Source organism: Hyaena hyaena, unplaced genomic scaffold (assembly GCF_003009895.1).
Source record: "Hyaena hyaena isolate Hyena2069 unplaced genomic scaffold, ASM300989v1 scaffold_310, whole genome shotgun sequence".
NCBI lineage: Eukaryota > Metazoa > Chordata > Mammalia > Carnivora > Hyaenidae > Hyaena > Hyaena hyaena.
This window is the reverse complement of record NW_024080940.1, coordinates 855301-878112: the sequence shown is the minus strand read 5'-3', so window position 1 is coordinate 878112 and position 22812 is coordinate 855301. Positions and strand designations below refer to the sequence as shown.

Genomic DNA, 22812 nt, shown 5'->3' with positions numbered 1-22812 from the left:
CCCCCCCCCCCCCGCCCCGGGCTTAGGACGCGTGAGATCCCGAATAGCGCTTATTTCTGGTCAACCTCCAAAGTCGTTTGTGGTCGTGGGGGTGTTTCAAAAGTCCCTGATCCAAGCGCCTACTTAACCGCAGTCCAATCGGTTATATTTTCCAGACTTCTCGCACAGAAGGGAAGCTAGAATCCGCTCCTCTGGACTGGCTGGAGTGACTGCTCACACTCATCAGGTGGCGAGAGAAAACTGCGGGAGTGAAGCGCTGCTCTGCCCCGGAGGTAGGAGAAATCTACCGCCGGAGCTGAGAGGCGCGAGTGGGGGGGCGTCCTCGGCGCGGGGTCCGGGCTGCTCGCAGGGCGGGTCTTACCCACCCGCCCCCAGGCCCCCCGCAGCGTCTTTCGCATCTCCCGCCGGCCAAAACCGGCATTTGAATCTTAATGGACTCTTCTGTAATTCCTGGGATTTCAGAGCTCTCCACCTACTCGTTAAATTGAGGCTGCTTTTCCATACACCCTTGTCTTGCTAACCAGCTATGGCTCAGAAAGTCTTTATTCACCCAAGCCCCTCCCGTCTCCAGGTTAGCTCTGCATCCTCAACGCGGGGGCAGGAAGCCTTCTAGAATGAACGACACGGGTCCTTTCAGGTGGGATCCACTGTAAGTCATTTGAACTTCAAAAAAATTAATTTCAACGAAGTGAAATTCACCCCAGCATAGTTGTTTTAAGTGTCTTGGCTGTATCTTGATGGCCTAGACGTTAGAATTTGTTTTCCCCGCCCCTCAGGGAACACCCTGTCTAGCTTTAACAGGTAACTTGTATCATAGGAAGCAACTGTGAAGTAGCTGTGCAGCATGGTCCTCCTAAGTCATCTATCAGAGAGTCTTTCGGAAAGTGATGAATAGCCCGTTTAAAGCAAGCCACACACTCTTCCTGTCCTTTATCCCTCGTGAATAAAATGACACTCTGAAAGAAAAGTGAACTGGCAAACTTGTTGTCTGTTTAGTGCTGGCAGTTTCTACAATACAGTTTTTCATTACAGTTCACACTGAAGGTGGACTGTAGGAGAGTCAGGGAGACAGATCCTGCCCCTTGGATCTGCGTTTTCTGTTCTGCTTTTAGCAGGTCAGCCTCCTTCAAGCGAGCAGCTGAAAAGGTGGGCTTGGGAATATGGAACAGTGGATACCATTGCCACCTTGGAAAGCAAACGTGCATATTCTGTAGGAGCAGTTGACAAGTCGAAGGAGCTAATATCAAACAACATCAAACAATTATTGTTTCTTTTAACACCACAAGGCAGTGTCCCGGCCACTTACCTCTGAGCACACCCGCCTGTGTCAGCTCTGTGGCTCCTGTGCGTGGCTTTGCTGCTTATTCTCCTCAATGTATAACCTCACCCTCAAACGTCAGCAAGTCCAACACAGGGTGTGGGGTTGCTGTGGAGGGAAGGACGCATAGCTAGGCTGATATGCCAAGATCCTTTTCGAGATCCCTCTTGCTCCTGAAATCTCAAATACCTGATTGAGACCACAGCTGAAGTTCTGCCGCCTGTAGAGGAATTGATGGTCAAGTATGAGTTGGAATGGAATCTTCTCATTAGTGGGGGGTTTGTTTTTTGCCCAGGCCTTTTAGAAATGCTACCTCATTCGGGGTACATTGAATACACTCTTTAATGGAGACCAGGCCCATGTGAAAAGGTTTGAGAGAAGGCAGCAAGGATAAAATGATCATCTAAACTACATAAAAAGTGGGTAAAACCTCCTTGGGAGGAACAGCATGTTATATTTTAATAGAGGAATTACTGCCAAATCAAGGTAACTATGGAATAATAAGCAGTCTTGGCAGTGATAAGAACAGAGCCCATGTTACTAACTTGCCATTTGAACTTCACCACACGTTTGAACCTCTCCTGGCTCCACTTTCCTAATCAGTAAGAAAGAACGTTGAACTACATGGTCTCTGAGAATTTTTCCAGCTCTAACATCCTGAGCGCATTCTCTTAGTTTGAAGAGCCATCACCGTGTTGTTGTTACGTTCTATTGCAAAGCATCATTCTCCGATTGTTTTAGCAGGTCAATCTCATACCAACAAGATGCAGACCCCTAAGCGGGGTTGCCATCCAGGACCCGCGAAAGAAATTCATTGACTGGTAGGGCCAAATTTTCATTTTTGAAATGAATATGTGTCACATCCCTTCTTTCTTGCTCCATCACGTATCAGTATCATTTCTCCCCAGATTAGGAACATCTTGAGTCTCGGAAACCAAGGTTAAGACTAGTTGGGGTAACAAGAAACTGTTTCTGATAGAAGAAATAGAGATAGGTATCACGGCAGAGCCAAAAAGTAACCTTTTGCTTTACTTGGCATTTGGTTAGCCTCTGACTGCTCTTCTGGGTCTAGTTAGAAGCAGCATGATTTACAGGAATGTGGCAATATTGGCCTCAGTCCAGAGCATGTAACAAAAACACAATCAAAAGTTTCGACGGAGATAATCTACAGAAAAGACCCCAAATATTCATAGAAAAACCACTTTTTGTATTTTCTTAGGGATGTTTCCAAATAGGAAATTGTGACATGGGAGAATTCACAAAACAACTTTAGTATAGCATCTTAATAATTCAGGAAGACCATAGTAATAAACTAGACCACAAACACTGAGCACTGGAAGTGTCATTAGCCCAGATTGAGATGTGCTGTGAATGCAAAGTATACACCATATTTCAAAGATGCAGAGAGAAAAAAAAAAAGTCGCTCACTAATAATTTTTTAACATTTTTTAAAAGTTTAATTTATGTATTTTGAAGGGGGATGGCGGAGAGAGGGAGAGAGAGAATCCCAAGAAGACTCCTTGCTGTCAGCTCAGAGCCTAAGGTGGGGCTCGAACTCATAAACCATGAAATCATGACCTCAGCCAAAATCAGGAGTTGGACACTTAACTAATGAGCCACCCAAGCATCCCATCTCACTAATTTTTATATTAATTACACATTGAAATGCTAATTTTGGATGTATTAGGCTAAATATCTTCACACTAATTTCACTCATTTCTTTTTACCTTTTTTTAAGACTTTTTTCTTTTTAAGAGAGAGAGAGCACAAGTGAGGGAGAGTCACAGAGGGGCAGAGAGAGAGAATCCCAAGCAGGCTCCATGCTTAGCATGGAGCCCCATGTGGGGCTCAATCCTATCATCGCAGGATTACGACCTGAACTGAAATCAAGAGTCTTATACTCAACCAACCAATTGAGCCACCCAGGTGTCCCTTAAGATTTTATTTTTTTTAAGTTTATTTCATTTTGAGAGAGAGAGAGATAAGAGGGGGAGGGGCAGAGAGAGAGAGAAGGCGGAGCCACACCCAGTGTGGAACCCATTTTAGGGCTTAGTCTCATGACCATGAGATCATGACCTGAGCTGAAACCAAGAACCAGACACTGAACCCACTGAGCCACCCAGGTACCCTGATTTTTTACTATTTAAAATGTGGTTAACTAGGGGCACCTGGTGGCTCAGTTGGTTAAGCGTCCGACTTGAGCTCAGGTCATGATCTCATGGTCTGTGGGTTCGAGCCCCACATCAGGCTCTGTGCTGATAGCTCAGAGCCTGGAGCCTACTTCAGATTCTGTGTCTCCCTCTGTCTCTTCTCTCCTGCTTGTGTTCTTTATGTCTACCAAAAATAAATAAACATTAAAAAAAGGGTTTTTTTTTTCTTAAATAAAACATGGTCAACTAGAAAATTAAAAATTATGTGGCTTGCCTTATATTTCTATTGGATAAAACTGCTACAGGGGTTAACATTAGCAACTAAGACACATTTAGCATCTACTCTATATGAGGCATCTTTTTTTTTTAAATAGTTTATTGTCGAGTTGGTTTCCATATAACACCCAGTGCTCATCCCCACAAGTGCCCCCCTCCATGCCCATCTCCCCCCTCACCCCCCACATCCATCAGTCCTCAGTTTTTGTCAGCATTCAAGAGTCTCTCATGGTTTGCCTCTCTCCCTTTCCTCCACCATTTCCCCCCTTCTTCTCCCCCATGGTCCTCCGTTAAGTTCCTCCTAATCCTCCTATACGTGCAAACATATGATATTTGTCCTTCTCTGCCTGACTTATTTCGCTCAGCATGACACCCTCAAGGTCCATCCATGTTGCTACACAAGGCCAGATTTCATTCTTTCTCATTGTATGAGGCATTCTTCTAAGTGGTATATATATAACTACTGTGGCCATATACTTAATTATTCAATCTGGGACACTTTTGACACTTACGAGAATGAAAGGAGGCAGGCAAAAGGAGCCAGGATACTAGGACAAAAGGCATAAATTGGAACTGTCCTGAGCAAACTGAGAAGCCAGGCCACCCTAATGTTAGGTCAGTTAATCTCTATGATAGGGAGAAAGAATTTTCTATACTCTTCAAGATCCTTCTATCTGGACTCAGAATAAATTGACATGAGACAGACTAACAGGAGAAAATCACATTTAATTTTGGACATCCAGAGAATCCACACAGACAAATTCTAAGACAGCTGGACAACATGAGGCTTCTATGAGTTAAAAAGAATGGTAGGAGACAGGGGACACAAAAGAGGTGACCACTAGCAGGAAGGTGAAAGGAGACTTTTTGAGAACAAGGTTGCCCTCTCATGGAGATAAGTTCCTTAGTTAAAAAGGAATCTGTTAATAGTTCTCTTCCTGGTACATCAACTCTATGAGTGCCATTATTATCCCTTTTGGCACTTGAGGGAACTGGAGCACAGAGAAATTAAGTAACTGGCCTAAAGTCACACAGCTAGTGGCAATGTTAAGATTCAAATTAGGACAGGGGCGCCTGGGTAGCTTAGTCGGTTAAGCATCCGACTTTCGCTTGGGTCATGATCTCGTGGTTCGTGGGTTTGAGCCCTGCATTGGGCTCTGTGCTGACTGCTGGCTCAGAGCCTGGAGCCCGTTTCAGTCTGTGACTCCCTCTCTCTCTGACCCTCCCCTGCTCACGCTGTCTCTCTCTCTCTCTCTCTCTCCTAGAAATAAATAAAACATTAAAAAAAAGATTCAAATTAGGACAATCTGGCTCTAGAGCCTTTACTCTTGACTGCTATACAATATGGTTGCTTAAGATCTAATATAGATGGAGAATTTAATAGATGCAAAGTTTTTCTTAATACAGCAACTTGGACGGAGTATTATCCTATTTTTACAAGATGCAGAAACTGAGTTTCAAAGAGATCCAGTAACTTGTCCAAATCATAGAGCCAGAAAAAGTGGCAGCAAGAATCAAAGTTTGGGCCACCCGACTCCAGTGGCCCTGCTAACCACCACTCCGTATTGCCCTCAGGCCACACAGACTTATAAAGCACTTATGTATTAATCTCATGACTTCTCCCAGTGCTGGCAAAAGCCTGGGTGAGGTTAGCCTTACACAGGCAACAGCCACCAAAAGCTCAATCTTGGTGGCCTCTCCTTTCTGAAAAGGAACATTTTAAGATGATCCAAATAGCCATCATGTTGCTGAGACGGCGGTTCTGCCATGCATGTTAGAAATTCCAGAAAATGCTCTCCCAGAAATGTAGTCGAGGAGGGTATGATGAGAATTCAAGAAAATTGAGAAGGCAATTACTTGGTTAGCAGAAATCTAAGAGAAAAGGATTTCACAAACCTCCCCAGGCAGAAGCAATAATATGGGATGTAAATCTATGGCTGTGCCATATGCAGCTTTTCTCCTTCCTTTACAGTGGGTCACAATCTTGGCAGCCTATTAGAACCACCTGCATTTAAAGATCACCAATTGCCTTGGCCCCGTGCCCTAGGATACTGATTAAAGTGGTCTGGTGTGGGGCCCAGGCATTGGTATTTTATACCCTCTCCCTAGATTATCATAAAGTGGGGCCCGGCTTTATAGGCTGTTGCAGCCATGCCTGGAGCACCTGGTTCTTGGGTTAGCCTTGCAAGCAAAAATGATATTGGGTGAAGAGGGTGGGGTGGCTCTGGCAGTGGGCCTTATAAGAATCAATGCTCCAGAAGGATTTCTCGACACAGTGATTCTCAACCAAGCCACTGGTTTTTGGGGTTTTTCTGTTTGTTTGCTTGTTTTTTGTTTTTTGGTTTTTTTTTTTGGCCCGGCACACTTGTTTTCCGCTATGGCGTTAAACCTGAGCTCCGAGATTTTTGTCTTCTTCATTGAGATCAACTCGTGCCTGTGAGATATTTTAATTCATGTTCCTTCCTTGTCTGAATAATGTACCCATAATAAATTTGTGCACTACTTTTGCTGATGAGTTACTTTGCATCTGTTATGGCTTCTTGCTTGTGTTTTTCAAAGGCTTTGTAGCCATTTAACTTCTGTTATTCATTTTCACTTTTCCATTTGTGTTTGTTCTCTTTAAAATTCTCAGTAGACTACATGGACTAGATTGCTTGTTGTTTTTGAAATTGGTCTTCCAACTATGCAAGTGAACACATTTTTAAGATTCATTTTCCACGGCAGACTGTTAGTACTTAAGATATATGACTACACTGCTGTGAAGATATTTAACAAAATTCCACAAGTCCTTTGTTTGTTTTGCCTTAATACAAATTCCTCAACTCTCCAAATATGCACCTTAAGCAGGTTTCTCACATTCAGGATGGAGGTTCTTATAAGGTAAAGGTATCATTCTTCCTTTGGCTTCTTTTTCAGACAGCCTTCTAGACTTCCTGTTTGAGTTTCAGAACAAGATTCAGACTATGAAAATGTTTTGGACTGTCCTGCAATATGCCAGAAGGGAGGAGAGGGACAGAACTGGGGAAGCCTAAAAGATCACGGTGGAAATATTCCTTCAGCAGAGATGAAGTAGGACAGGGAAGGTTCACAGAACCCACAGAAGCCAGCCAATGCAGGAAAAAGGCCATTGGTGACTTCCTCCCATGGATTCCTAGAACCTTTATGGCACAAATGCCCAGAAGACAAATTGGCTTCACAATAATAGACCGATAAAAGGGAGGAGGGCAGAGTTCTGGCATTAAGGATATCGAGGTCACTGTTGGCCAAGCAAAGGGGAGTTTGTTCTTTAGAATTACGTAAAAAGGAAGGGAGTTTTGGAGGCCATGTGAGAGAACCAGAAGACTAAGTTGGCACTGACTTAGTCTGGGAAATTTGCCACCAGAAGACCCAGGGCTCAGGGACAAAGAGAGGGAGTTGGAGGTCTGAGTGGGTCTCATATTTGCTTTGTGGGTTCTGGGAAGTATTTTAAAGTGTTTTCATTTAAACTGGGGCTTTAAGAGGAGTCTCCATTCACATCCAACATAACTCACTCATATTAGGAAAATAAATTATGAGAACATTTCAGTGTGTTTCTTCTCATCCTGAGGCTCCCTCCCTGACCTCGCCTTCTGCTCCAAGTCAGAGCATTACTTGCGTGTGTGATTCAGAGGGGTGAAAAATGATTTGAGCCTAGAGGTAGGTGCACCTTGAAGAAATTTTAGAAGTGTGTGAGGCCACTTCTGCAGATGAACCAGTGAGAACAGAGGATCTGGATGGGGCCAAGCATCTTCCCATCCTTCTCCAGCCAGAGGCAACTGTCCACTCGTTGGCAGAAGTCATGATTGCCTTCTCTTTATTTTCTCTTTGTTTTCAAACATGGACTAACAATGAGAATTGAAGGAATTTTTAAAAACAAAAACAAAGAAGAAATACTCTGGTTGGAACCCTGGCTTCTATGCTTCAAAGCTGTGCAATTTGAGGCAGGTCACTTAATCTCTCTTAGCCTCAGTTTCTTCATCTGCCAACTGGGAGTAATATTAGTACCTGTCTCTTAGTTATCTTGTAGCTTAAATAATACATATGAAGCACATACAACAGTATCTGGCACAGAGCAAGAGCTAAATAAATAATATAGTTATTACCTACATGGAGAAGCATAAGAGATTCATAGAAGCCAGAGGAAAATAAAATAGCAGTATATATCAAAATCAATTCAACCATTATTAAAAATGTCATAGACTGTAGTTTCAGCATTTCTAGGTACTATTTGCTAAGTCTTTTTAAAAATCTTGTTAATGTTTATTTATTTTTGAGGGAGAGAGAGAGAGAGAGAGGGCGAACAAGCAAGGGAGGGTCAGAGAAAGGGAGATGTATAATCCAAAGCAAGCTTCAGGCTCCTAGCTGTCAGCACAGAGCCCCATGCAGGGCTGGAACCCATGAACTGTGAGATCATGACCTGAGCCAAAGTTGGACATTTAACTGACTGCGCCACCCAGGTGCCCCACTATTTGCTAAGTTTTATGTGAAAACTTTGTCAACTAAACTAAAAGGTACAGCATGGAACACACAAAGAACGAAAAAAATAGGAGGTGTTTTCTATCTTCAAGGAGCTTCCAACCTATTTGGAAAGATGGTCTATAGACACGCATGGATAAAGAGTCACCAAAAGCAGACAGCAGATGGGTTCATGTTACTTTCTGCTGCTTTGAGACTATTCTGTGCCTCTGCCAAGCCATGTTGCCTGGCAAGCAGTGCCTTCGAAAACATGAGGTGTTCTGTTCTGCTTAAATATTAGGAAGCAGTGTTATGGGACCCAAAAAAGTAACTCATCCGCACCCACAGAGATTCCTATTACAACACGCAGCCTGGCTTGACACTGACTGTGCGATGCAGCTTCCGTGCTACCACATAATGTTGTGATTCAAACACCACTGGCATCATAATCAGCTGGCTGTTCTAGTGATAATAGTGCCTATTACGAGATAGCGGTGGCTTTCACACAATGGGGGATTGTTTTCCTCATACTTTGAAAAGCTGCCTTTAGATCAGTGGCTCAAGGTGGTCTGGTCTGAGGTCTTTGTGTTTCTCTAGGTTTTCCCTCATTGTTAGAAGACTGCTTGTCCACTTACAACATCCATTCTGTGTTTGGCCAGGAAGAGGGGAAGAATAGGCAGTAGAGGTTTTTTTTTTTTTTTTTAATTTTTAATGTTTTATTTATTTCTGAGAGAGAGAGAGAGAGAGAGAGAGAGAGAGACAGCATGAGCAGGGGAGGGGCAGAGAGAGAAGGAGACACAGAATCCGAAACAGGCTCCAGGCTCTGAGCTGTCAGCATAGAGCCTGATGTGAAGCTCAGACTCGTGAACTGTGATATCATGACCTGAGCCAAAGTCAGATGCTTAACCAACTGAGCCACCCAGGGGCCCCTGTCTTCATGTTTTTAAATACCATTCTCTTTCCTTCTCTCCTTCAGTGGGTACAGAGTCAAGGCAGAAAGACTAAATCAAGAGGATGCCCACTTGCTTCCTTGTCAGGTGATCTAATGTGTATGGGGACCATCTTCAGCAAGTGTACATAACTGGAGTCAGAGGTTAGGACACCCATTAGGCAGAAGGAGTTGGATGGCTACTTTTGCCCTTGAGAAAACTTGAGGAAGAAGTTTGACATGGAGGAGGCTTATTTAAAGAATACTTTGAGGGGGTTTCTGAAAGGGGACAAAATGAAGTTGAATGGACTTATATCTGGACAAGAGTGAGAAAGGCAAATCTCCCTAACATGCTAAAAACACCTCCACATTATGCAAAGCAAAGTACAGACACTATACTTTGTTTCAAATTATGTTTCTCAAAGTCTGATTTATGGATTCATCCACAGAAATAATGACTCAGTATCTCCAGTGGGCTGGTCAGAGAGTCTGCATGTTTGAGATGCCTGGGTGGCTCAGTCAGTTAAGTGTCTGACTGTTGATTTCAGCTCAGGTCATGATCTCATGGTTCATGGGATTGAGCCCTGAGGCAGGCTCTGCACTGATAGCATGGAGCCTGCTTAGGGTTCTCTCTTCTCCACCCCTTTCTCTCTGCCCCTCCCCCACACTCTCTCAGAATAAATAAATAAGTAAACATTAAAAAAGGAAAATCTGCATGTGTAAGGAACATCCCAAGTGATTCTTACACAGAGTAAGCTACCAAATTACTGATTTAAAATATTTTTTCAGTATGATGATTTCTAAATTTGTGCTTTTCAAGCTTTAATGTGCATGTGAATCCTTGGGATCTCTTGAAAAAGCAGGTTCTGATTCCGTAGATCTGAAGAAAGTCTTGAGATTTTACATTTCTAGCAAGTTCCCAGTGATGCTGCTACTCTGAGGAACCACACTGAAGAGGAAAGCTTTAAAACATTGGAGAGAGGTTCCTGGGTGGCTTAGTCCATTAAGCATCTGACTTCGGCTCAGGTCATGATCTCACCGTTTGTGGGTTCGAGCCCCGTGTCAGGCTCTGTGCTGACAGCTTGCTCAGAGCCTGGAGCCTCCTTTAGATTTTGTGTCTCCCTCTTTCTCTGACCCTCCCCTGCTCACTTGCTCTCTCTAAATAAATAAATAAATAAACATTTTAAAAAATCTAAAACATTGGAGAAAACAACAAACCCTTTTGGGCTGGGACATAAGGAGACAGATATAAATAGTAGGAGTGAAGGTAGGGGTACCCACTGCCATCCACAGAGTGTCACTGCTCTTTCCAAAGAGGTCATTAAGAGAAGACAGATGTGGCAGCAATAGAGGGAGCTTAACGGTGTTCACAGTGGGCTTCCCCAGACAAGCTGAGATAGAGAGGCAGGTGCAACAAGGAACAGTTATGAAGGTGTTTTTCCAATGAACCTGGCCTTGAGGATCCCAGGTGCTATGAAAAGCGCTCAAAGAATCTCAAAGACTGAGATAAATTGAAGTAAGTGAACACAGATGTTTAGAGGAGCTGACCTCCCAAGGTGCAAGAACACACAATTTGTATTGAAGAGTTTGTTTTCTTTCAACCCTTGCTTTTTACTGTGGTATTGCATTGTTTATAAGTGGAAGGAAGAGACTGATATACATCATGTACTAGTTTACTTTAAAAAAGTGTATTTTTAGTCCTTGCAAATTATGTCTGGATTCCTAATTAGGTGGATGCCACATCCGGAGCACAGAAGATGCACTCCAGAATCACCTCAGTGCATTCTTCTTCGGAAGGCGAGCTTGCTACTAACTGTACTCTACCCTCAGAGTGGCTTCCCTGATACCACTCTTTAGAGTTAACAGAGGACTTTTATATCCACTTATCCCATTTTACCTCCCAGTTACAAAAAATAAGTAAGACAATAATAACTATACTATTTGCAGATTTTAAAAAACCAAATTACAGGGGCGCCTGGGTGGCTCAGTCGGTTAAGCGTTGGACTTCAGCTCAGGTCATGATCTCACAGTTCGTGGGTTCAAGCCCTGCATTGGGCTCTGTGCTGACAGCTCAGAACCTGGAGCCTGCTTCACATTCTGTATCCCCCTCTCTCTCTCTGACCCTCCCCTGCTCACGCTGTCTCTCTCTCTCTCTCTCTCTCTCTCTCTCAGAAATAAATAAAACGTTAAAAATTTAAAAAAGAAACAAACAAATTACAGAGAGTTTTAGGGATTTGTCTCCGGAGCAGGGCCAAAATGAGAACTCTAGTTTTCTGAGTCCTAGCCCCATGATCTGTTTGCTACAATACAATTGCTTATAGCAAACAATACAATATTTCCATGGGTTAGTGGAGTCTCACCTGGATTAGAAAGGAAAGGAGGCTCTCTGTTCCACTAACCTGAAGCAAGAACACCACTGCCTCACAGACAACTGAAGAAGGCCTCAGGGGTTACAGAGGCCCCAGCCTGTCAAGCCCAGGGACACATTTCTGCCTCAGCAACAGAGCTGACTGGAAATTCTGGGAAATGTTCCCCTACAAACACACAAAAACACTGGATAATAATAGCAGATGTTTGGTTAAAAGTACAGTTAAACTTATAAGCAAGTAACTGAGATTCACAGGAGGTAAGAAAAAAGTTGAAGCCAGAGTGGTCATCAAATCCTGAAACAGAGGGCTGCTTTGGGGGCATGAGCTGACCCAGACAGTTTGGTTCTCTGCGGGGTAACTCAAGTCCTGTGGGAATGAGAACTGAGATCCCGAAGAAGCTGGGGGTCTCAAACGTCTAGGAAAGAGTGGGGCCAGGAAGAGAATTCATCCTTTAGCAAAAGAAACCCAACAAAGAAATGTGTTTTTCTCAGGCCTTGGTCAAAGGGATAAAAACAGAAACAGCAACCAAAAGTCTTTCCTGAGATTTATAATTCCAAGCCTGTCCTCATAGAGGTTAAGTGTTTATTCTACTGATATGGTCTGGGAATCCCCACGTAGATTCCTTTTATTCTACTTAAAAGTATTTTAAGTTCATAATACCCCAAGGTATCAGGTGTACGGAGGAATGCACCTTAAACCCAGACTCTTCAGGGCTCCTGCATTTAAGAGGATCCTTATATGAACCAAAAATTTTTTTAAAATTTAGAAACACATGAGAAATTAGTCCCTCATAAATTGGGCTCAGCAGAACAAAAGAGAAGAGAATTAGACTATAATAACCTGGGATGTAGTATCATCTAATACAAGGTGTGAAATAAATATGCTTAAAATATTTACAAAGAAACAGAGAGAACAATAAACACAGGAAATGAACAAAAGACCATCAAGAATAAACAGGAAGTTTTGAAAAAACCAAACATTTTCTAGAAATGTAAAATATAGTAATTGAGATTTTAAAAGCAAAGGATGGATTCAATGACAGCTGAACTACAGGTAAGGAGTGAATTAACAAATTGGAAGAAAAGGCTGAAGAATCACCTTATAATGCTATACAGAGAAATCAAGGTATGGAAGCTATGTAATTGAGGCTAAGAGATATGGAGGAAGATGTAGATATTCAAATTATATTTAATTAGAGTTCCAGAAGGAGATAATAGACAGAAGTAAAAGCAATATTCAAAGCAAAACTGAAAAACACACACTGAATGTGGGGACTGCTTGGGATTCTCTCTCTTCTCTGTCTGTCCCTACCTTGCTCGCATGCTCTCTCTCTCAAAACTAAAATAAATAAACATTAAAAAAAAAACCCACTATTCAGGTACATAAGTTTCTAGAAAGGAAAACTCAGGTTAAATGACACTGTGTTAATCTCTAGATTCAAACTATTCATTTTGCACTCTTGCTTTTTGGTATGTTTTTTTTTTTTGAGCAAAACATCAAAGTCTCTCTCTCTCTCTCTCTCACACACACACACACACACACACGCACACGCACGCACGTACACACACAGACACGCACAGTGTTGGGAGGAGCCACCAGAAGCCATTTTGTGAAGGGCAGGGAGTTCAGAGCAGTTCTACTTGATATTCATTGTCGATATGAACAGAGTGAGGGGTTTCAAGTTTTCTAATATGGGCTAAGAATTCACGTCTGGGTTGAATTTTGTCTCCTCTGTATTCATATGTTGACATCCTAGCCCCCAGTTCCTCAAAATATGATTGTTTTTGGAAAATGGACTTCAAAGAGATAAGTAAGTTAGGGTGGGCCCGAAGCCAACCTGACTCCATCCGTATAACAGAGGCGATCGGGGCGCACAGACACACCAGGGGAATGCACGCCCAGAGACACAACCACAATCGGAGTCAGACAGACTGTCTGCACGCTAAGGAGGGACGCCTCAGCAGAAACCAATCCTGCCAGCACCTGCATCTTGGACTTCCAGTTTCCAAAACTGAGAAAAGAAATTTCTGTTAAGCCACCAGTCCCTTGTATTTTGTCATGACAGCCATGGTGAACTAAGACAGCCTGCTTCTCCCCCTTCGGTACCCCTGTCCCCTCGCTGGGGATACTCATCAAAAGGCTCTGTTTCTTTGTCATTGAACATGAAGCTTTTGCTTTTTTCTGGGTCAGAATCAACCAGCTGGATAACCTATACCACAGGGTCCAAAGGGCCTGATGCTCTCCCTTCCGACTCCTCCAAGATGCTCTTGTGCCCGCAGCCGGCCGGTCACATTGGCTGGCTGACCGGAACCAAGAAGATCTCCCCACTCTCTTTCCAGAGAGTTCCTCCTAATGTTCCTTTTCTAACTCAAGCCTCCCGTGGGGCAGAAGATTGATTGTCCCCAGCTGTGTCATGGTCTGTGCCTCCTGCACCATCCGTACCCCAAATGCTCTCTTTTCTTTGGCGCCTGGGGCTTGCGGTGATTCCTAGGAGTGAGATGAATAAGACGTTGAAAGCCCAGGCCAGACAGTTCCCCACCCCAGATATGGAAACGTTGGGAGACAGACGTTTCTTAGGCCGTGCACCAGAGGCCTGCTGCGGTGTGTGCAAGAAGGCGAACACTCCCACTGCAGTTAGACGGCCGCAGAGCTTTTGTAGCCTTGAGAGTTACAGACAAATGTAAAGCAGCTCAGAAAGTTCTAAATTCCTGAGTCCTGTTTGGATATGATTTGCTGGACTATTTTGGTCTCAATAGAGTTTTGAATGTTAAAGTTAATAACATCTCTAATAGAATATTGCAGTCGATGTCGAATTCCAGGGATTTCTTCTTTTTTTTTTTGAACAATGGGAATTGGAGCCTGTGGCTTCTCAAAGTACCTCAGTGGGTGGGACTCAGGAAAGGGGCCCCTCATTCTGCCTTTAATTGCTGTGGATCTAATTCTACCTGGGATTAAAATCTATGGTCCTAATCCTAACCCACTACTTTTTTCCTTAACCCAAGTACATAAAGAACAATTATAGATAGTAATTATAAAGTTCCCACAAATATTCAATGCCCACTCCTGTGGGAAGATTATATATCCTCACCCTGGTGGATTGAGATGCGGCCATGAGCCTTCCTTTGAGTAATGGAAAGTGAATGGAAGTGGCATGTGTCACTTCCAGGTAGAAACCTTGAAATCCTGTGTGTGAGTCACTGTATTCTCCTCCCTCATACCCCCACCCCCATTTTTGGAAATCACGGAGGTAGGGCAGAGATGGGCCTCCATCAGCCTTGGGTTCTTGAGTGACTACAATGTAAAGCCAACTCACATGGGAAATGTAATAGCAGGAGATGAACTTGGTTGTTTTAAACTGTTGAGGCTTTCAGGTTTGTTAACTGTAGCACAAACTGGCCTATCATTTAAAAATTAAAAAAACATTTTTTTAATGTTTACTTATTTTTGAGACAGAGAAGTATGGAGTACGAGTGGGGGAGGGGCAGAGAGAGAGGGAGACACAGGATCTGAAACAGGTTCCAGGCTCTGAGCTGAGCATGTCAGCCCAGGCAGGGCTCAAAGTCATGAACTGTGTGATCATGACTGGAGCCAAAATTGGATGCTTAACCAACTGAGCCACCCAGGTGATCCCCCCAAATTGTATTAAAGTTTATTTATTTATTTTTGAGAGAGAGGGAGACAGAACATGCAAGTGTTTCATTCAGTAGGTTGTCTTTTAATTTTGTTCGTTATTTGCTGTGCAGAAGCTTTTTAGTTTGATGTAGTCCCCATTGTTGATTTTTGCTTTTGACTTTTGGCTCTTCTTTTGGTGTCATATCCAAAAAAATTATTGCCAAGACCTTTGTCAAGGGGCTTTTTCCTTATGTTTTTTTTTTCTAGTTCTACAGTTTTGAGTCTTACATTTATTTATTTTTTATTTTTTAGTGTTTATTTATGTTTGGCGGGGGAAGGAGAATGTGCCAGTGAGGGAGGGACAGAAAGAGAGGGAAACACAGAATCTGAAGCAGACTCCAGGCTCTGAGCTGTCAGCACAGAGCCATGGGGCTCAAACTCACAAGCCATGAGATCATGGCCTGAACCAAAGGTGGTTGCTTAACTGACTAAGCCACCCAACCACCCAAGTCTTACATTTTAATTTTTAATTCTTTAAAATTTTTTTAAATGTTTAGTTATTTTTGACAGAGAGAGAGAGAAAGAGAGAGCAAAGAGAGAGTGGGGGAGTGGCAGAAAGAAAGGGAGACACAGAATCTGAAGCAGGCTCCAGGTTCTAAGCTGTCAGAACAGAGTCAAACATGGGGCTTGAACTCATAAGCTGTGAGATCATAACCTGAGCTGAAGTTGGACACTTAAGGGACTGAGCCACCCATGCTCCCCAATCTTTAATTTGTTTTGAGTTAATTTTTATGATTGGTAAACAGTAAGGGTCCAGTTTCAGTCTTCTCTGTGTGTGGTTACTTAGTTTTCCTGAAACTTATTTTATGGAAGAGACTATCCTTTCTCCATAGGGTATTCTTGATTCAAATACCAGTTGCCTACATATGTCCTATCAGCCACTCCTGAGGAACTAAATCAGGTGGTCAAATATATTCATTTACTCAGTTCACTCACTCATTCATTCACTCAACCATGATACTCTGATAACTTGCTATGTACTAGTCAGTGTGTTAGGCTCTGGGGACAGAGTAGAAAAGAAACCTAAGATCTCATCTCCCATAGGAATTAGAGGAAAGTGCAGGGTAACCTATGATAGAGAAATAAACAGGGCGTCTGGGTGGTTCAGTCAGTTAAGCATCAGACTTCGGCTCAGATCATGACCTCACGGTTCAGTTTGAGTTCCCACTTCTGGTGAGCCCCCCTTCTCTGTCTCCCTGTCTGCCCCTCGTGAGATTCTCTCCCTTGTTCACTTGCAGACCCCTCAAAACAAACAAACCAATAAAGAAACAAGATAATTTACAATAATGGTAAGCGCTATGAATAAAACAAAACGGCATAACAACAGGGGACTGACATTAGATCCAATGTCACAGAAGGGCTCCTTGAAGAAGTGACATTTGAGCTGAGACTTCCAGTCCCGGCTAGATAAGCAGAACTGAGGTGATTCTAGGCTCCCCTTCTTCCTCCTGAAACCCACTTAATGGTATCTGAAACTCCATTTCCACAACTGGAGGAAACAGCTTTTAAGTGCAAAAGCACAGTAGGGTTCCATTTTAGTGTGAATGGGTTTTGTTTGAACCATCCCTGGCCAATCCATCCATCAGTGAGAATGACTGGTCGTCAGACCCTACTGTGGCTGCCCAGGCCAGGGCCGCAGCCGAGGGCCGAACCTGTGTGAATGCCGGCTGCAGTCAGAGCTCATTAGGGGGCTCTGCATTCACAGAACCTGGCCAGGGATGCGGGAGCCACACGCAGTCGTTTGAATGAGAGAGAAAGTGGAGAGAATTTGAGGGAGGGTATTTCTCTCCTGAGGAGAAAAAGGCCCCCAAGTCTTGGCAAGAGACGAGCAGGCCCACAATGCACCATCCCTTTAATGTTTTTTCCTATCCTGAGGCAGCTTTGCTTCCACAGTTTATACAGAAATTTTGTTTGCTTCTTCGTTTTTACCATGTTTAGTTCCCAGGGATCTGTTAATTAAGACCTTACTGCCCTTATTTTCTACCCCACACAGCCAGATGCTTAGTAAATGCTCAATAAATGCATGCCACTTGATCGCTTTCCTCGGTAATTATGTTCTAGAAATAGCAGTAGTGTATTACTGAGCTGCCTTATTATCTCCCTCCCTACCATGGGCTTTGATACCTCGCAAACATTTATGGCTAACCAAAGAAAAGGAGAATCTCATGTCTTTTTAAAAAAAATTTTCTCTAAGTGTATTTTTAAAGTCTGTTTAAGTGTATGAGGAAAAAAAAAAGAAGATATTTGATTGAAGGGTTTTGCTGAGATGGGAAGAGAATCCTTTGCTCAGGGTCTCGTTTGCTATCCATGGTTTTACCACCTACACTGTGGGAGGAAAGAGCTGCAAGTTGATGCCTCAGTCAACTGCTAAGGAGAGACCAAGATTGGAATGGAGAATTCCCGTCTCCTCTCCAAATCCTTGCTAGCTTGGAGAAGGAGGCCTACTATTTATTTATGGGACAAAAGGCGTTTTGAAAGTCTGAGCCTTTCCTGAGACAGGATGCATCTGATGTTTTTGCCTGGCCATTCTGGGAATCATGGACCGTTTTTATATGCTGGGGAAAGCACTCAACATATTATTCATTCTTAACTGTTGTCAGTGAAGTATCACAGAGCCTCTGTCTCTAATGAGATCCTTTCCCAACCACCCCGCAATACATGTCATGTTATCTTTTGCTTTGGAAAAACTGTTTTTAGGACATCATAGTAAGCAGTCAGAGCCAAGCTAGCATAGGTGATGACAAGGATGAAGTCTAGAGCCAGGCCCTGTGGCTTTGAATCCCAGCGCTACCGCCCACTGGCTGTGGGACTCTGAGTAAATCAATTGGTGTCCCTGAGACTTAGTTTCTCATCTATATAATGGGGCCAAGGAGAGTGCCTGCCTCATTAGGGATTTTGTGAGGACGAAATGAGAAGATGTGAGTAAAGCACTCAGTCCAGGGTCTGGTACACAGGCAGCTGTCTGTGAATATCAGCAACGATTCAATCATTACTGCTCCACCTCTGATGATATATTTCTAGGAAGAGGATTGTTTTTCTTCTTTCCTCTCTAAAACACAAGAGAGTTACGGAACACTAACCACTATGGCTGAAGGGCAATTTAGGAACAAAACAATCTCTAGGCCCCATCATTCTAAACCTCTATGTTTTATCACAGTATTCTAAAACCACTTTTAAATCATTCAGCATTTCCACTGTAGTATAATGTGTAGTATTTTAAAAAGCAGAGAGTTATCAGATGGGGGATTAGGTTCCATATTTACATGTAATGTACAGAGAGAAATGCTATTCTTTTTTAGGGGTTTGGTTCTGTTCCTGGCTTATACATCAATTTCCTCTTCCTGTTCAAACCCAGACGGTTCACATTCCTATGCAACTTTATGGTTATTGGTGTTTCTGTGGAAACAACCACCTAGGAAGTGGTATTTCCCAGGCTAAGAGCCTCCCAGTAAGCTTTCTTGGCAAGATGAGAGAAGGGTGTTTCAGATCCATAAAACCCATAATTTTAGCATGATTGTCAGATAATAAGGATAATAATAGAGTTGTAGAGCTTTAGAACTAGAAGAACATTAGATCTCATCTAGACCAACCCCCTCATTTTACAGATGAGTAAGTACCTTATGCTTAAACCGTGGTTGACAGCCCTAAAAGGGTTTTCACACGGATTATGTCATTTGCCTTCCCAAGGACTCCTTAGATAGTCAGTAGGTAGGCATTACTTATCTCCACCTTGGAGATGAAGACACCGAGCCTTAAGCCATGGAGGAAGTCAATCAGTGGGCACATCTACAACCCAAGCTTTTGACTGTCTTGTCAGTGTCCTTCCCATTGCAGCTTGACGCCACTCAGGACTTTGTATGTTGATCGGGACCATCTAGACTCCAGATCTCTCAGACTTGATACTTTTGGACTTTGAAACGTCGTATGCAGAACAAACTCTAAGCCTGTCAACGTGATGTATGAGGCCCTCACCCCTGTCCTTTGCCCTCTCTTCAGTCTCATCCCTTGCCATGCTTGGTTTCTACTTTTTGCTGTGGCAACTCCAAAAGCAATTATGGCTGCTTGCAACGTCTTTCCAGCTTACTTTTTTTACCCTAACTTTTTTTTTTTTAAGAATGAGCCTGAGATGCTCATCGTGTGTGTGTGTGTGTGTGTGTGCACGCCCCCCTATGCTTCCTTCTTGAAAACCTACCTCAGCCCTATGCTCTTGAAAAGGTGGGTCTGTACACTACATGAATTTACCCAAACCTGATTTTATCAGGGGTGGCCTTGAACTCTGGAGAGAGAAAAATGAAGAGCTCTGTAGATCTGAGAAGAGAGAAGAATCCTCGTGGCTCCAGAGAGACTGAGGAAAATATTGAAAGAAGTTAACGTTGTTCCTGATAACTTTTATATCACCTGGCTTCAAGTCCTCAGCTTTTGTGAGATGCTCCTGTTTGGTCCCCAAATTCTCCCTCTGGCAGGGGTGTTCTGGGAAACCAGCCCTTAAAAACAAACTAACTGGGGCGCCTGGGTTGCTTAGTCGGTTGAGCGTCCGACTTTCGCTCAGGTCATGATCTCACGGTTCGTGGGTTTGAGCCCCGCGTCGGGCTCTGTGCTGACTGCCAGCTCGGAGCCTGGAGCCTGTTTCAGTCTGTGACTCCCTCTCTCTCTGACCCTCCCCTGCTCGCGCTGTCTCTCTCTCTCTCTCTCCTAGAAATAAAAAACAAACAAACAAACAAACAACAAAGCCCTGATTTTTAGTGTTTGCCAGTTCCTAGGGGGTAAATACTCCCACTGTGGGCTATTCAAGCTATCATGATATTACTGAATACAGAATAGGGGAGACATGCACATACATTTGCCCTTCATACTCTTGTATGAACTGACTCTACCTCACCACTGCATTGGGCTTAGGCTAAGTGAGTGTTTTTTGCTCTTTGCATCCAAATACTGTACTATATTACATTAAGACACTGTTGATTGGCTACTTTATTTGCAGCAATAAAGGAAAAAACACTACTTTAAAAACTATACCATAATACTTTAAGAACAGTCTTCTGCCATCGTGAATCAATACCACTAACCTCTGCTCCTTGGACACTTTCTTGTATCTATTCCTCTGGGCTTAGCAACTATTCCTCCCCTTAGCTGTGTTGCTAAGTGTGTGGTAGGCAATTCTTTCTTTGGTATCTTAGCAACAAAATGTAACATAGCTTCATTTACTTGTGGGTATCTTCTTGAATGTAGGAAAATACTTGCTGCTTTGTGAGAAAATACAGAGCTGTGGACATTCTTCTAATGATGACTGTTTTCTTAATATCAAGGTATGGTCCATCACTCTGTTTCCATACTTTTCTGTTTAGACAATACCTTTTCTCTGTAACACGAAATCATATGTAATTTCTTGAAGATATTTTCAACAGTAGTTGAACTCCACGTTAAGTGTTGAAAGTAACTCAAATCAACCCATGTCCAAATAAGCAAGTTTCTTCCTGTGGGTATGACGACAATTAATGTCATTGTAGCTTGCCTGGCCCATAGCTACTATGTCTCCATGGATATAAGAAGAATCCTAGTTTCAGAGATGTTACAATGTAGAGAAGAGTGCATTTTAGCATGGAGGAGGGCACTTGTGGGGATGAGCACTGGTTGTTATAAGTAAACCAACTTGACAATAAACTATTAAAAAAAGAAGCAAGGAAATATGGTAATCTCTTACCTCAGAAAGTGATTTGGCTCAGCTACCACTACCTTGGCTTTTCCTAGTCATCTTTTGCTCCTTCTTCGGAGTTGAGCTAAACACCCCACATGGTGTTCTCATAGCATGCTGTGTATGTCATCGTGATATCACTGAATGCAGAGTTGGGAAGATGTGTGGTGTCCTAACTATCCATTTACCCAAGGAATGTTATCTTTGATAACTCTTTGGGTCCACAGAACATTGCATAGTGTCTGGCACATAGTAGTTCTTCAGTAAATGCTTAATGATTGATTTGTGAGTCCTAGGAGAGAGTTTATCTTTCACGCCAGCAGGTGCAAAGTTCAGGCCAGCAGGATAGCCCCTGTCTGGCCCAGGTCCTCTCCTGCAGCAAACCACTCTCTGACCATCCCCCTAATCTATCGAAATGTTAGAATGCACTGTCATTCTTTTTTTTTTTTTTTTTTACAAATAGTTTATTGTCAAATTAGTTTCTACATAACACCCAGTGCTCATCCCCAAAGTGCCCTCCTCCATGCCCATCCCCCCCTCCCCCCACATCCATCAGTCCTCAGTTTTTGTCAGCATTCAAGAGTCTCTCATGGTTTGCCTCTCTCCCTTTCCCCCACCATTTCTGCCCTTCTTCTCCCCCTTGTTCCTCCGTCAAGTTCCTCCTAATCCTCCTATATGTGCAAACATATGATATTTGTCCTTCTCTGCCTGACTTATTTCGCTAAGCATAACATTCTCAAGGTCCATCCATGTTGCTACACATGGCCAGATTTCATTGTTTCTCATTGCCATGTAGTATTCCATCGTACAGATAAACCACATCTTTTTCATCCATTCGTCCAATGATGGACACTTAGGCTCTTTCCATGTTTTAGCTATTGTGGAGAGTGCTGCTATGAACATTGGGGTACATGTGCTCCTATGCCTCAGCATTTCTGTATCCCTTGGGTAAATTCCTAGCAGTGCTATTGCTGGGTCATAGGGGAGTTCTATTGCTAGTTTCCTGAGGAACCTCCACACTGTTTTCCAGAGGGGCTGTACCAGTTTACATTCCCACCAACAGTGTAGGAGGGTGCCCGTTTCTCCACATCCTCGCCAGCATCTCGAGTTCTCTGATTTGCTCATTTTAGCCACTCTGACTGGGGTGAGGTGGTATCTCAGGGTGGTTTTGATTTGTATTTCCCTGATGAGGAGGGATGCTGAGCATCGTTTCATGTGTCTGTTGGCCATCTGGATGTCCTCTTTGGAGAAGTGTCTGTTCATGTCTTCTGCCCATTTCTTCACTGGGTTGTTTGTTTTTCGGGCGTGTAGTTTGGTGAGTTCCTTATAGATTCTGGATATTAACCCTTTATCTGATATGTCATTTGCAACTATCTTTTCCCATTCCGTTGGTTGCCTATTAATTTTCTGGGTTGTTTCCTTGGCTGAGAATGCACTGTCATTCTTATTTGCCTTCTTCCTCATGCCCTTAATATGGGAAACCAATTCATTTGCACATTCTACTGAATAATAATGGCATCATGTTTACATCCCAGATACTTCATAACTTTTTCTAAGGAAGTGGGAAGGAGCTAACTCACAGAAGATAATCTTGATAAGAATTTTGGGCTGATGTGAGGACATTTTTGAGCCAGGCTGCTTTTCTCTAAAGTCATACCACTTAAATAATTGCCCAAGTTCTCTTTCTATCCTAATTGGGAGCCATAATGTATTACTTTATTTTTTTTAATGTTTTTATTTTTTTATTTATTTCTAGGAGAGAGAGACAGCGTGACCTATTTCTAGGTCAGAGAGAGAGGGAGTGACAGACTCTGAAACAGGCTCCAGGCTCTGAGCTGGCAGTCAGCACAGAGCCCGACGCAGGGCTCGAACCCATGAACCGCGAGATCATGACCTAAGCGAAAGTCGGACGCTTAACCGACTAAGCCACCCAG

At 43.1% G+C, this 22812-nt stretch overlaps 1 protein-coding gene across 1 annotated transcript in view; it reads left to right on the top strand.

Moving 5' to 3' along the window:
- LOC120242461 (collagen alpha-1(I) chain-like) overlaps positions 1-967 on the top strand; it is a 9015-nt gene extending 8048 nt beyond the window's left edge. Inside the window, exon 3 of the mRNA XM_039248244.1 lies at positions 156-967. Coding sequence (XP_039104175.1) covers positions 156-520 — 365 coding nt within the window. The 3' untranslated portion in view covers positions 521-967. The remainder of the gene's footprint in view (positions 1-155) is intronic.
- The last annotated feature ends 21845 nt before the right edge of the window (positions 968-22812 follow it).